A 14,252-nucleotide genomic window follows, 5' to 3' on the forward strand; every position below is an offset into this window, starting at 1 on the left:
AAAATCATCATGAATTTTGGCGCCAAAAAAACGCCTTACTATACTATGTCGAAAAAAAACGAGATTTTTCGACCATGTTGTAAAAACGTGCCATATGATGAAATAATGTACAGGAGGGCGTGAAAAACACTCCAGGAAGGTTTTCTGTGCAAAAAAAAATCATCATGAATTTTGGCGCCAAAAAAACGCCTTACTATACTATGTCGAAAAAAAACGAGATTTTTCGACCATGTTGTAAAAACGTGCCATATGATGAAATAATGTACAGGAGGGCGTGAAAAACACTCCAGGAAGGTTTTCTGTGCAAAAAAAAATCATCATGAATTTTGGCGCCAAAAAAACGCCTTACTATACTATGTTGAAAAAAAACGAGATTTTTCGAACATGTTGTAAAAACGTGCCGTATGATGAAATAATGTAAAGGAGGCCGTGAAAAACACTCCAGAAAGGTTTTCTTTGAAAAAAAAATTCATCATGAATTTTGGCGCAAAAAACGGCATCGTAAAGTATGACATTTTTGTCACATTTTGGCCATGAGCTGGAATTGAACCTGTGTCTCTGACGCAGTCTTGTTCATGAGTCACCCTCTCAACCAGTTGAGCCACCTGGAAACCTCCTTCACACTTGTTGGACGACATACTAAACTATGACGTTTTTGTCACATTTTGGACAATATACTAAACTATGACGTTTTTGTCTGATTTTGGACGACATACTAAACTGGGACATTTTGTGGGACATTTTGGACGACATACTAAACCATGACGTTTTTCTGACATTTTGGACGACATACTAAACTATGACGTCTTTGTCTGATTTTGGACGACATACTAAACTATGACGGTTTGTGCGACATTTTGAACGACATACTAAATTATGACGTTTTCGTCACATTTTGGACGACATACTAAACTATGACGTTTTCCCCACATTGTGGACGACATACTAAACTACTAGAAAAGCACTCCTCTAAGTGCTTTTCAAGTTTTTCTCTCATACAGTCCTCCGCCAAGGCTTCTCAGTTGACGTATCATTTCCGACGGATGAAATATTTAATAAAAATTGAACTTGTGATGAGCACAGGCATGTGTTATGCATGTACATGTTATGTATGGATATCGAATTGCGTGAAAATTACTCTGATAAAGGTCTGCTGAGCATTTCATCACTTTTGGCAAGCCTTTGTTTTGCTAGTGTTAAAATAAACGTTCCCTCCATGGTTTTATTTTGAAGGCAAATTTTTAATGTCACACGCTTTTATTTTGTCACCATTCCAGCGGCAGAGGAAGTGTTTATCTCAGAAGCGGTTTCTTGACATGACAAAAACGCTGCCGAAAAGTCCGAAAATTCACGTAAAGATGAAAGAAAACGGTTCCACGCTGTTGCTGTCTAGCAAAGGATGTGTCTAAACTTAGAAGCTCTTAGCTTGAATGGAGACAAGAAATGAGTGAAGGACAGAAAGGTGAATTTGTGTTCAAAATAAGGCTGATGGCTGAACGTAAATAAAGGCTTTGTTAAACATCAGGAGCTTCACCATTGTAAGCCTGGGGTTTGCTACATTGCGTGACCTAAATATGTTTTGTGCAGCAGGAATCAGAAACACCCCCACAGTTTAATCATTTGTTCCTTGTATCATTTCCAACTGATAAATCAGTCAATTTGTAGTAGGATCGCGATCATGTGACCGTCAGCAGGTAAGTGATGCAGTGTTCACTTGTCATGGTTACAGCGACGCCATGCAGGCAGCTGTATCTTGCAATGGGAACTCCTTCAGAAAGCCATGGATCCAGACTCTAAGCTGCATCACTGTGAAAATTTTATGATGTGGTCCTTGTGTCATTTCTGACTTCCCCTGAAAATTTCATCCCAATCTGTTCGTCCATTGTTGAGTAATGTTTCACACAGACAGACGGATTCACAGATTCACAGACAAACTTATGCCAATCGTCACATAACGCCGCCGTTCCAAGCGGGGTAAAAATAATTTTTTTTGGAAGAGGGTTTTTGGAAATACTGGTAAAAAGTTTCATCTTCAGCGCAAACTATTTAAATTTTATCCTGGGGCCTTGGTGACATCAACGGTTGAAGTCCTGTGATTAATGTTGCATGCTAGATGCATAAATGCAAAATGATGTATAGTTTTTTCATTGGAATACTTCATTATACAGTGTGTTTGACACTGTAGAGAGAGGCGGATGCTATCTTTACACTAAATTATGTGGAGTAGAGTATCCATAGATCAGAGATTGTGACTTCCATGTTTCCTTGTTAAAAGACAAAACTAATAGGAAGGAACAGAACCATTGTAGGTACTGTTCCTTCCTATTTGTCTTGTCTTTTAACAAGGAAACATGGAAGTCACAATCTCTGATCTATGGATACTCTGCAATTTGTCATCCCCAAAGTACGATCTGAACTGAGCAAAAAAACATTTAGGTTTTCTGCACCTAACGCTTGGAATAAACGACAATCTGAACTTCAAGTCCTTGTTACAATGAATGAGTTTAATCACTACAGTCTACCTGGTCTGTGTGCAAGTGTTATATGTGAGCAAGTTTTGATGTTGTTGTAAAGGAGCTCTCTGATCTCATTGGGACTAACCTCATTAAATAAATGCTGGAGAAAAAAAAGTACTTTACACTGTTGCTTCTGCTGCTTCTTATTTTCCAGTTAGACCATAATATTTTTCACTCCTATTGTTATCATGGCTTTTATATATTTATAATTTTTATCTCTGGGACTTCAAGGATTCACACTGAGACACATTATCAAGAAATGGAGAAGACTTGGACCAACAGTGAATCTTCCCAGAGGTGAAAGAAGAACCTTCCAAAATTCCTCCAACACCATATCGATGACTCATCCAGGAAATCACAAAACATCCAAAGAAAATATAAAAACTGCAGAAATAAGACACAGGTTGAATAGTTTTTCACAACACTGTGCTGCAGTTTTACCCGTTTTATTGCCCTCTGTGCTCGTGTCTTTCGGCCTACTGATTATGGCACAAAAAATATGTTCAAAAATCCTGCTTTGAAACCAAATAGTTAAAATTTGATTTGCAGCAAAATGTAAAATAAGAGAAGAATGTTTAGCTCAAGAAATGTGTCCCATAAGTATTAATCTCCATCTGTCTGGTGTTTAAAAGAATTACTTGCCAGTGAGATGCCTTTGTAGGTAGGTGTCTGAGGTGAACTTACTTTCCAGAGGTGCTGTTTGAGATTTCATCCTGCAGCTCGTCCCGTTCCTGCTCCGCGTGGCGCCGACCTCTCTCAGATGCTGCCAAGTCCTGCAGAGCGCAAAAAAGATATCAGCACTTTGTACCGTATCATCTAATTATGAGAGGGACCATTCGATGCACTATGGCACTCATAAAAAACATACAATTAACTATAAATAATAACCAACTTCATTCATATAGCAAGTGCATAACAAACAGTTGAAAACATCACTTAAAACAAAAGCAAGCCAGAGATCATACAGCAGAGGGGAATATAATAAATCAACACTCTACAACCCAGCAAATATCACAAAATGTCAATATCAGGTCCTGACCTCATGCAGCTGTACGATCTCAGCTTCCAGACTCTTGAGTTTCTTTTCATTTTCCTTAGAAATGGCAAAAATATCATCTCTGGAGGCTCGGGCATCTTCCAACTCCCTCTGATAGTCTTTCATTTGGGCCTGAGGAAGGAAACAGAAAAGTAACAATGGAGAATAATGCATCAAGTGTCACTGATACAAACATAAGACTGAAATCTGTACCTGTAACTTGCGCAGCTGTTTGATGGCTTCGTCTCGGGCCTTGTTGGCTCCTTCTATGTGACCCTCTATGTCCTTCAAGTCCATCTCCAGCTTCTTTTTAGCAGCTACAGCCAAACCTCTCTGCTTCCTCTCGTCCTCCAACTCTGCCTCCATTTCTCGCACCTGGAAGGAAGAGAATTTACAACCGTGGAAATTAAGGAAAGGTTCTGATGTTGTTATTTGATTCAGTTAAATTGAATGTTAAGTTTCATTTCGCACCTGCTTGACCAGCGCTCTCTTCTTCTCATCGTTCTGATCGTCGCGGCCCTGGAGGTCTCTCTCATACTGGGCCTTCATGGCCTGCATGTTGACCTCCAGACGCAGCTTGGCGTCCTCCGTGGCCTGCAGCTCGTCCTCCAGCTCCTCCAGCTGAGTCTTCATCTCCTCCAGCTGCTGCTCCAGAGTACGTTTGGACTTCTCCAGCTCGTGGACCTGATAGATTAGAGAGTTATTCAAACATAGGGAGAGGGGATGAATGAATGGAAAAAAAGAAGAAACGGGTCAGTGAAAAGTTAAAAGAAACTATGGGAAAAGTTTGTTGTGGAATCGTGACACTCACGTTTTTGCCCACGTCGTCCTTTGAGCTCATCAGATCTTCCATTTCAGCACGGAGCTGCTTGTTGACCCTCTCCAGCTCCTCTTTGGCCTCCAGTGCCTCGTCCAGAGCTCTGGTCATGGACAGCGCTTTGGTCTCCTTCTCTCTGGCCTCAGCTTCAGCACGGTCGCGCTCCTCAGCATAACGAGCTGAGATACTCTTCTCCTCAGCCAACATCTATGGAGGAGATTGGAGATTACGATTTTAGGAAATTTAAATGTGCAAACTGTAACTCCTAAAATCTCTTAAAGGTCTAAATTGTAGGACTTAGAGAAATCTATGTGCATAAATGGGAAATAGTAGTGCTAATGATGTTTTCATTAGAGTATAGTTGCCTAAAAATAAGAATATCTGTGTTTTTTAGCTTTGGATGAACTCTTTATATCTATAGAGGGGGGTTAGGTTCTGTTTTATGGAGTCTGTCATGATGCACCGCCATGTTTCTACAGTAGCCCAAAAGAGACAAACCAAACACTGGCTGTAGAGAAGCTTCTGCATTTATTGTTCTCCTACATGCTTGGAAGGTTAGAAGGAGGTGAGAGATATTGAGCTGGTTGTAATCTACAACCTTCCCGCTAGATGTCACTGAATCCCACACACTGCAACTTTAACTGTAAAACTAGAGATTTAATGTGTCATATTTAAAAATATATCCACGATAAACTTACAAATTCACTCCATATAAAGTCAATTTCTGGAGAAAATATTTGCATAATGCAACAGACTATCCCCAGAAAAGTGTGTTCTCACCTGGTCAAACTTCTTCTGTTTCTTCTCCAGGTTGGAGACGATCTGTCTCTGGTGATCCAAGTCTACGGTGAGATCATCCAGCTCCTGCTGCAGACGGGTCTTTGTCTTCTCCATCTTCTCAAACGCGATGGTCTTCTCTTCCAGACGCTGGCCGGTCAGCTCCAGGTCCTTCTGCAGCTTCTTCTTCACCTCCTCCAGGCCTTCTATTGTTCCAACATCATCCTCAAGCTTTTTCTTGCTCTCTGACAGCTACAAACACACACGCAACATCACAATCCTCAGAATAAAATCAAACCAAACATAATGTAAACATTGTTTACTGGAGGTCACATGTCCTACCTGAGCCTGTACGGTCAACATCTGCTTCTCTAGATTCTTGCGTGCCTCCTCATCCTCCTCCTGCTGCTCCTGCAGAGCATTTTTCTCCTCTTCCAGCTGACGAATACGACTGCTGAGATTTAGCTTTTGACGTGTTTCCTCCTGGAGCAGCTCCTAAATAAAAATGAATGTGTCCACTTATTTCAAAAGCCTGGATTCTGTAAATTTGTCTCAGTGATTAATGTGCTGAGATATTGCACGTTACCTGTGTGTCCTGTAGCTGACTCTCGAGTCCAGCAACGTCTTTGGCCATCTTGATCCCTTTCCTCTCTGCATCTTCCAGCATGGTGGACACATTGTCCAACTCAGTCTGTACGGAGAAGTTAAAACCAGGTTATCAAACACATTTCAAATCAGAAATGACACACAATCACACTTTGCTGACATTTTTCTGAATGAAATCAAATCAACAGAATGCAAACACAGTGAACCTTAAATGTAAATGAACAGTTAAAAAATAATAATAAATAATAAAATGATATAACTAGGATTGAAGGATGTTTTACAATCTATGATAATCTATACTATTTTCTATTAAAACAACAAAACTAAGAAGAACATGCATTTGTCCAGAAACCAAAGAAGTTTGAAAAAAATATGTAGTGTATGTTTTCTCAGTGTAGGCACCTTTTGGGTTCAAAACAACATAAACAGTTTAATACTGGTGCAGCAGAAGAGACCCTTATTAAATGGACATTAGTGTATTTGCATATTCTCTGTCATAAATACCAACAGACTGATCAATTTTCAAATCTGTATTCTTTTACCTGCAGCACAGGCAGACTGTTCAGCAGATCGGGACACGCAGAAAAACATTGAATGCATGTACCGTACACACAAAAAAAGGGCTTAAAAATAATGGATAAATTTCAAGATAGTTAGCTAAAAGTAATGTTAGGAAAACTATACTGGTTGAAGGTATAATGAAGGTATAAATGGATGAAATAGTGAGCTAAAGGTAATGGATAAATGTTAAGACAGCTAAAAGCAATGCAGAAGTGGATACAACTGCAAAAAAATAAGGGATGAAAGGAAAAATATTTAGCTTAAAGAAATCGATGTCGTTGAATAGATATCCAAAAATAATGGATAAATCTGAAAATAATTCACTAAAAGTCATGGATAAATGGTCAAAATAGTTAGCTGAAGGTAAGGAGTAAAATAGTTAGCTAAAAGTAATGGGTAAATGTAAAAATATTGAGCTAAAAAGTAATGGGTAAATGGTCGAAATAGCTCGAAGTCGTGGATAAATGTTTAGCTCGCTAAAATGGATGAAATGGCTACTGGATGAAATAGCTACCTAAAAGTGATTGATAAATGCTAAAATACCTCATGTTAAAGGAATTAAATAATAATAATAATAATCTTAATAAGAAGAAGAATGGACAAATGTAAAATATATATATATTTTAAAAAGTTGGATAAATGGATGATATAGCTAAAAATAATTGATACATGTTTAGACAACCACCTTTGTGACAGTGGCTAACAAAATAAAGTCACTTTATAGTACACCGCTGTAGTTTACACCTGCACCCCTCACCTGCAGTTTGTGTGAGCGGTCAGCCAGTTCTCCCTTGGTCCTCTCTCCCTCGGTGACCCTGGCCATGAACTCCTGCAGCTGAGCCTCCAGCTTCTTCCTCTTGTGCTCGGACTCCGTCTTCGCCTGCTGCAGACTCTTGACCTCGCTGGCCAGCTCCTTGTTAGCAGTCTCCTGGCTCTGTTTGGTCTTTTCCAGGTTAGCCTTGAACTAAACATAATCAGCACAAACATTAGTTCCATTAAACACACAATGCCATGTTTTGTTTGGTGGATTTGACACAGCTGTGATATTAGACTGTGTTGTTGATGAGAAGGTCAGTTTACCCTCTTGGCCTGTTCGAGCTGTTCAGACAGCTCCTCCAAGGCAGTGCCGTGCCTCTGTCGCATCTCCTGGATCTGAGCCTCATGGTTTTTAGTCTCCTCCTCAATGGCTTTCTTCAGCTCTGCGACCTCCTGTTCACGCTTGGTCCTACAGAGAAGAGTGACAAGGTTTGCAAAAAGCCCCATTATCTATGCTAAGGATGAATAGAAGGTAAATTACAGTACCTAAGTTCCTGCTGGGCTGCAGTTGTATCGAGAGTGTCTTCCAGTTCAGTCTTGAGGGCTTCAAGTTCTTCACTCAAGTCCCTCTTGAGTTTCTCAGCTTTGTTCCTGGCCTGTTTCTCCGACTCGAGGTCCTCCTGCAGCTCAGAGAGCTGGGCCTGCAGCTCCCTGACCTGTTTCAGAGCATTGTTCTTGTGGCTGACCTCTTCTTCACCCCTGTTACACATGGAAAACATTGAAGAACATGTAACAACATCTTAAAAGGAAAGTGACCAGACCATTGTGGTTATATCATCATAACATCAGAATATATGAATGGCTTTGGAAAAATACAACCAAGTATGACCATATTTGGTCATGAAATAAAATATGACCATCTAGTGCAATACATCTGTTTACTCTGACTTCAGTTCATTTTCTGTTAATCTTTCTTGTTATTAGTATTAGTAAACAGTTTACATCTGTACTTATATTATTTTATTTTTCTTATTTATTTTAATTCTTATTTTTTCTAGACACTTCACACATTGAGACACCTCACACAAACATTTTTAGAAATTTGCATTTTGTACTTTGTATTCTTTGTTATTTCTATTTTACTAGTAACCTCTGTGTAAGTGTGTATATCCCATTAACCTTTGTTTATTGTATTGAACTCTGGCAAAATAATTTCCTCCAGGATGAATGAAGATCATATCTTAAGTTCTATTAAAAGTGAGATGCAGTCTGAATTACTTCAAAAACACTTGGAAAAGTCCAATTATTTATTCATTTTATATAAAATGTATGTAAGAAGTTCTCATGATTATGTTTTTTAATGTTTTTCACAGTTGCTGCTCTTAAAAAAACAAACAAAAGCTGTTGTGTAAAGACTCCACTGGGTGGCAGCAAAGGCAAAATCATTGTTTCCATAAAGCTGTTGATTCCTTCCGGTTTTCTCTTGACAGAGGCTCTTATGCTTGGGCATGATCTCACATTTACCAATGGCCATTAATGCCACACAAATAATATGTTCACCAATCATGCGGTCACACACTGTAAACACATTCCGATGCAGTGAGAATCAGCGAGTAAATAGCAGCCAGCACCAGGTTACAAAGCAGCCCAACAACAAGAGAATTATCCTGGCTATTTTTTACGAGATAATAAGATCAGTGCCGTACTCTTGTCTGGACTGTTGTCAGTCCAATAAAATGTTCCGTATAAAATGGTTGGTGTGAACGTATCTTGAAGCAGTGTTAAAGGTTAGGACTGTTCCGTGACGTCATGCAGCACTCATCTCACACTGACGAACATCAAGAGGCAGAATCTAAGTGACTTAAAGTTAAATCCCTGTGAATGTCAAGCAGCTTGGGAGTCATTTTTGCTTACCGTGCGCTCATTTTTCACTGCAGTTTAAAGGCTATGGAAACACCACAACCATGGCTAAAAGCAGAGAGAACTTTTGTGTACTATAACAAAGTCATAATGTCATAAAATATATATATATATATATATATATGAGAGAAAATAATTCATTTGACTATTCAAGATAATAATAAAAATAATAATCCTTTATTAATCCCACAGTGGGGAAATTTGCAGTGTTACATGAGCTAAGATGAAAAGTAAAAGTACTAGTTCTAAAAATAACATTATTGCACACATCAGTGGTATTGCATGGATTTTTTTGATGAATAGAAATACTGAGTATTATATATATTGTCTATATTGCACAGGATGTATGCAAGTACAAAATTAACAATATAGCCTATATTCTAGTATATGTATTGTATGTTTATTTATTATCATTTATTTTTGTAATGTAACTGATGGTTGTATCTAGTTTTTGCACAAGATCTGGCTTATTTTGTGCAAATTCTAAGGAAGAAAGCAATATTAAGCTGTGATTTGGTTTATTCTCCTGATGGAATATGCATGTTACAGACGATTTTTTTAAGGACACAATCAAAAACCCACAGATTCTTTCTATTTTTGCAGTCTCTGTCGGTGCTAAATACCGTAACTCTGGTGATGTATTAAAACATCACATGAATTTCAGATCCACCAGCATGTTGTGGGGTTTAGAAGGTTAAAACTGTAAAACCAATATTCACCTCCCACAGTTATGTTATTTTTTGTTGAAGTGGTTTTCCAAGTACTGCTATGTGATGTTCCATTCTCTACTGTGTGTTTCAGTTTCTCCTACCTAGCCTGCATCATCTGCTGCTCCTCTTCTTTCTTGCCCAGCTGACCTTTAAGCTCTTCTATCTGGGATTGTAGCTCGCCTATCTGGTCCTGAAAGTCGGATGTCTCTCCATCCAGCTTCCTCTTAGCCTTCTCTAGCTCTTGGCGGGTCTTCTCTTCTTTCTTCAGTCTCTCTAGATAAGAAAAGAGAGGATACGATGGTATAATAAAAGTCCAAAACATGTCTGTTTATTTAAGTCTATTCTCTTCTACTGCTGTAAGAATGCTGTATTTTTATTCACTCTATTACCCTCCAGATCGACCATCATCATCTCCTGCTTGTTCTTGACCTTGCCCAGGTTCTTTGCCTTCTCTTCCTCTTCAGCTAGCATGGAAGTCACCTCATTGATTCTGTCCTCAAACAGCTTCTTCTCCTAATGAGTGAAGAAAGATACAAGAAAGTTAGCACACAGCTAGCCTCGTCAGAAATTTCCATTTCAAAATTCTACATTGAGTTCAACGCCCTTATAATGCAGACTTTTAGAGCCTTCTCCATCTCACCTTGTGAAACTTAGAGTTCTGGTCCTCTAGTAGCAAAATGTCCTCTTCGTATTTCTTCATTTTAGCTTCAGCTGTCACTTTCTCCAGCTGCAGCTTCTGTCTGGCAGCCTCTTCTTCATCCAGCTGTTCTTCCAGATCCTACACACACAAGCATTTTATCACAGAAGCATAATTAGCAAACACATTGTTGTACTGTGTAAGTTCATTTACATTTTTTGAAGCTGTTTCAACAATAGTTTTTTTTAGCATCCGGTAGTTAGATGTCACATGAGTGTCCAAATACCTGGATATGGGACTGCATCTTTTTCTTCTCGGTCTGCAGGCCTTGGGTCCTCTCTTCTTCCTCTTCCAGTCTGGACTCCAGGTCATGCAGAATCTCCTCCAGCTCTTGCTTTTTGGAAGCCAGGCGAGCTCTCATCTCCTCAGCCTCTGCAAACAGCTCTGTCTCCGCCTGCAGCTGCTCTGCTAGGATGTTCTTCTCTTCCATTAACTACACATAAATAATGTTAACACCTCAGTTATGCATTCAGTATAATGTGGTACTTTTTGATACTAATGCTGAGTGTTGCTGTGGTTGTAACGAACCTGCTGATGTTTCCTCTCCATCTCCACCAGCTCTCCCTCCACCTTCATCTGCTTCTCCTTCACTTTGACCAGCTCCTCATCTTTAGCCTGCATCTCCTCCTCCTGCCTGGTCACCTGCAGCAGGGGCTTCACCTGTAAAGAGACACAGGCCCTCAGCATCAGTGACTACAGACTATTCTCTAGATTTAGAAATATCATTTGTCCTCTTGGACCTCATTTCTGGAAGACGGTAAGAGACTCAATAGAAACAACAACACACCTTAGTGAAGAGTCTCCACCACTGCCAGTGACGCAGCTTCAAGTAGGCGGCACAGTTTCTCTGAAGAACCTTTAGTGCGCTGAGCTGCTGCTGCTTCTTAGCAAAGGCCCTAAAACATTACATGCAGAGAAGAAGAGAACGAAGACTGAGTGGGACAATGCTAAAATCTACATTTTGTGATCAAGTTTATAGAAATGTCTCTAGTAGGGGTTCAGCAGGTCTTAGATGCATGTAAAGCCTTACTTGCGTGCCAGATATCCTCGACAGACGGCCTGGAAGTAAATGATGATGTCGGTGATCTTCAGGTCCCTCTCTTCTTCTAAGTGAGCCAGGACTCCAGCCCTGAAGAAGATCTTACTCTGGCCGATACGGAAGAGATTTCCGTCCAACTCCAATGCTTTGATCTACCCCAAAAAAAGGGAGACACAAGGAAGATGTGGCTGATGTGGGAGTAGATCATTTACAAAATCTATTTTCTGTATCAATATTACGATTTCAATAACAAAGAGACTCTTAATTCTCAGTGCCCTGCTTGCAAAGACAAACTTTTTGAATGTGAGTTGGTGTTTACCATTCTCTCGCAGGCCTGCTTGCCATCCATGAAACCCTTGGGAATAGCGTTTGGAGTGAGGATCTCATACCTAGATACAGAAGCATACTGTCAGAATAAATAAGATTGAAGAAAATATATAAGAAGAAAAAAGAAAGTAAAAAAAGAAAAAAAAAGCATACTGTCAGGACAGAGAGTCGTGGGAACACTGTGAAACTGTACTGGAAGAAAATGTAAGAAGTAGAAAGAGAGAGAAAGAAGTGGCTGAGGTCTTTCATGAATGACAGGAAGAAACTACAGAGAGCAAACAACTTCACAGAGAGGATAGAAAGTAAAAAGCATGAGTGACATCAGACCAACTGTTGATGCAGAAGAACAGCAGTAGGCTTCTAAGAGTCATATATCATGTCATGTAGATTAAAAAACACTTTTACATCACATCTCTGTAAGGTTTGTCTATGCATGACAGTGATGAACACGTATTTAAGGCAATTTCATTTGATAAAATGTGTATTGTGGTGTTTTATATCAAACTAGGAAAGCTATGAACTGCCAAATCACAGAAGGAAACATGATGATGAAAATCTCAATCGGAGGTAACACAATACCTCTGTCTGAATTCCTGGAAGACGATGCGGTTGGGGAAGCCCTGTCTGCAGATACGGATCCCCTCCAGCACACCATTACACCTCAACTGGTCCAGAACCAGGTGGGGGTCCAGTTTACCAGCCTGGGTGAGGAGGGAGAAGTACACTGTATAAGCAAGTACACTTTTCTTGAACTTGAATAGCCTCTATTTTAATCTGGGTTCAACTGACATCATTTGTGGTAACGACATTCAATCCAAGTGCATCTCATCAAACAAAGCTATGCTTGTTTGATCAACAGATGTTGTGGATCAGATCTTGAGACTCACCCTTTTTTCATGGTTAGGGATGATACAGCGGACAAAGTTGGGATTGGTGTTCCTCAGCGTGGCCATCAGTTTGGATAACTGCTCCTTGTACAGCTGCCCCACGGTGCGGAACATGCCCTTCTTGGTCTTGTAGGCAGCACCAAACGCTGTCTCATTCATGCCTGCAACCTGGTCCAGACCCACAATCCGGTCAACTGGGAAAGAAAAATGGAGGGTAATGGTAGCGGAGGGTTACATGAATTACTGAAATGACTTCTCCAATACTGGTTTTACTGTCAGAGTGCATAAAGAATTCTTTCATGAAGATAGAAAAGAGAAAATCCAAGAAAGGGAGCCTTTTATCGGTGTTTAATCAAATGTGAAAACTGCCAATAAAGCTTGATGTAATCAGCTGAGCAGGGTTTGCTCTTTTCTGTTTTTGTGATAAAGCATGAAGACAGACAACAGTGTAACCAGCTGAGACTGAAAACCGTCAGTTAGTTTGATTTTCCAGGCAGCATTAAAGGTAGAGTCTGTTATTCTGGATAGAAACCGTCGATATCCAGTGAGTTAGGAAGTTGGCATGAGGCAGATTCACCGTCCCTCCGCTTTCACTGCCCTTTTTCCTCCTGTCTTGTGCATGAGCATGAATGCATGCAGGACACACTGGAATAACGCTGTGTGGATCAGACTGAGCCAGGCTGTGTATGAACACTGATTTCTTTTCAGCTCACACACAGAGCGGTCAGCTGGTGAACCATGAAGAGATATCCAAGTGAACTGGATTACAAATACTGACTCTACCTTTAACACAGGTTAACGCTTTGCCAACAGCTGGTTTCTCTTAGTTAACCCACTGCTAAACAGTCCTTTATTCTTGAATCCTTGTGAGTCAGGATCTACCTGATTTGAGCCCACCAATCAGCAGTATTACACTTCATACAACCAGGACACTGACATAATTGTTTAAATATGTAACCTAGTGCACAGTAGGACATGGCTAAGACAAAAGCAATTTATAATCAATTATTTTATCAAATCTAACAGAACCAGCCAACGTATAGCAAACCTAATGAATAGTAACATATAATTATTCTATGATTTAAAAAAAAATATCTTGTTAGGTCTAATATATTAATGTCAATTAAACATTTGTGATTAATTTGAATCAATGAATCTAAAAATTTCTTTATTTAGGTGCATCTGGGAGACCCAGTAGCCCTTTGTTACATTCACATTGAGCTTAAATGTCTTGCTACTCCACTATCAACTATCTAAGAAAGACAAATGTAAAAAATAAAATAAACTTAAAGAAGCTCAGTTGTGTTCAGATGTCCAACATACTGTATCATTTGTGTCCTTGACCTCAAACAAATGTCTCAATCAGCACTTCCTTCCTCATCAAACATCTACAGAGCAGATTTTTAAAGATTCTTTACATCCATGTTTATCTGCTAAAAGTTTTGAGCTTCCCAGCCTTTACTTTACATACACTATACCTTTGTGAGTAAATAGAGTGAAACCAACCAGACACAGTAAAAATGACACAGCAGACTAAACAGTTCATTAACAATGCATAATAAAGCTAAAATAACTATTCACTGATGTAATAAACCCCCCTTCT

General features: G+C 39.5%; 1 protein-coding gene across 5 annotated transcripts in view; it reads right to left on the reverse strand.

Moving 5' to 3' along the window:
• Positions 1–14,252, reverse strand: part of LOC111568805 (myosin-10-like) — a 67,644-nt gene that overhangs the window by 4,291 nt on the left and 49,101 nt on the right. For all 5 annotated transcript variants that reach the window (XM_055005246.1, XM_055005244.1, XM_055005248.1 and 2 more), the window contains 21 exons: positions 12,650–12,843; positions 12,342–12,463; positions 11,755–11,824; positions 11,427–11,587; positions 11,184–11,292; positions 10,925–11,056; positions 10,623–10,829; positions 10,340–10,477; positions 10,089–10,212; positions 9,801–9,972; positions 7,616–7,828; positions 7,394–7,538; positions 7,071–7,277; positions 5,733–5,837; positions 5,489–5,641; positions 5,150–5,398; positions 4,364–4,576; positions 4,024–4,236; positions 3,766–3,927; positions 3,556–3,684; positions 3,201–3,289 (listed from right to left, as the gene is read on the reverse strand). In XM_055005246.1, coding sequence (XP_054861221.1) covers positions 3,201–3,289; positions 3,556–3,684; positions 3,766–3,927; positions 4,024–4,236; positions 4,364–4,576; positions 5,150–5,398; positions 5,489–5,641; positions 5,733–5,837; positions 7,071–7,277; positions 7,394–7,538; positions 7,616–7,828; positions 9,801–9,972; positions 10,089–10,212; positions 10,340–10,477; positions 10,623–10,829; positions 10,925–11,056; positions 11,184–11,292; positions 11,427–11,587; positions 11,755–11,824; positions 12,342–12,463; positions 12,650–12,843 — 3,307 coding nt within the window. The remainder of the gene's footprint in view (positions 1–3,200; positions 3,290–3,555; positions 3,685–3,765; positions 3,928–4,023; positions 4,237–4,363; positions 4,577–5,149; positions 5,399–5,488; positions 5,642–5,732; positions 5,838–7,070; positions 7,278–7,393; positions 7,539–7,615; positions 7,829–9,800; positions 9,973–10,088; positions 10,213–10,339; positions 10,478–10,622; positions 10,830–10,924; positions 11,057–11,183; positions 11,293–11,426; positions 11,588–11,754; positions 11,825–12,341; positions 12,464–12,649; positions 12,844–14,252) is intronic.

The sequence above is a fragment of the Amphiprion ocellaris genome, chromosome 19 (genome assembly GCF_022539595.1).
Source record: "Amphiprion ocellaris isolate individual 3 ecotype Okinawa chromosome 19, ASM2253959v1, whole genome shotgun sequence".
Lineage (NCBI taxonomy): Eukaryota > Metazoa > Chordata > Actinopteri > Pomacentridae > Amphiprion > Amphiprion ocellaris.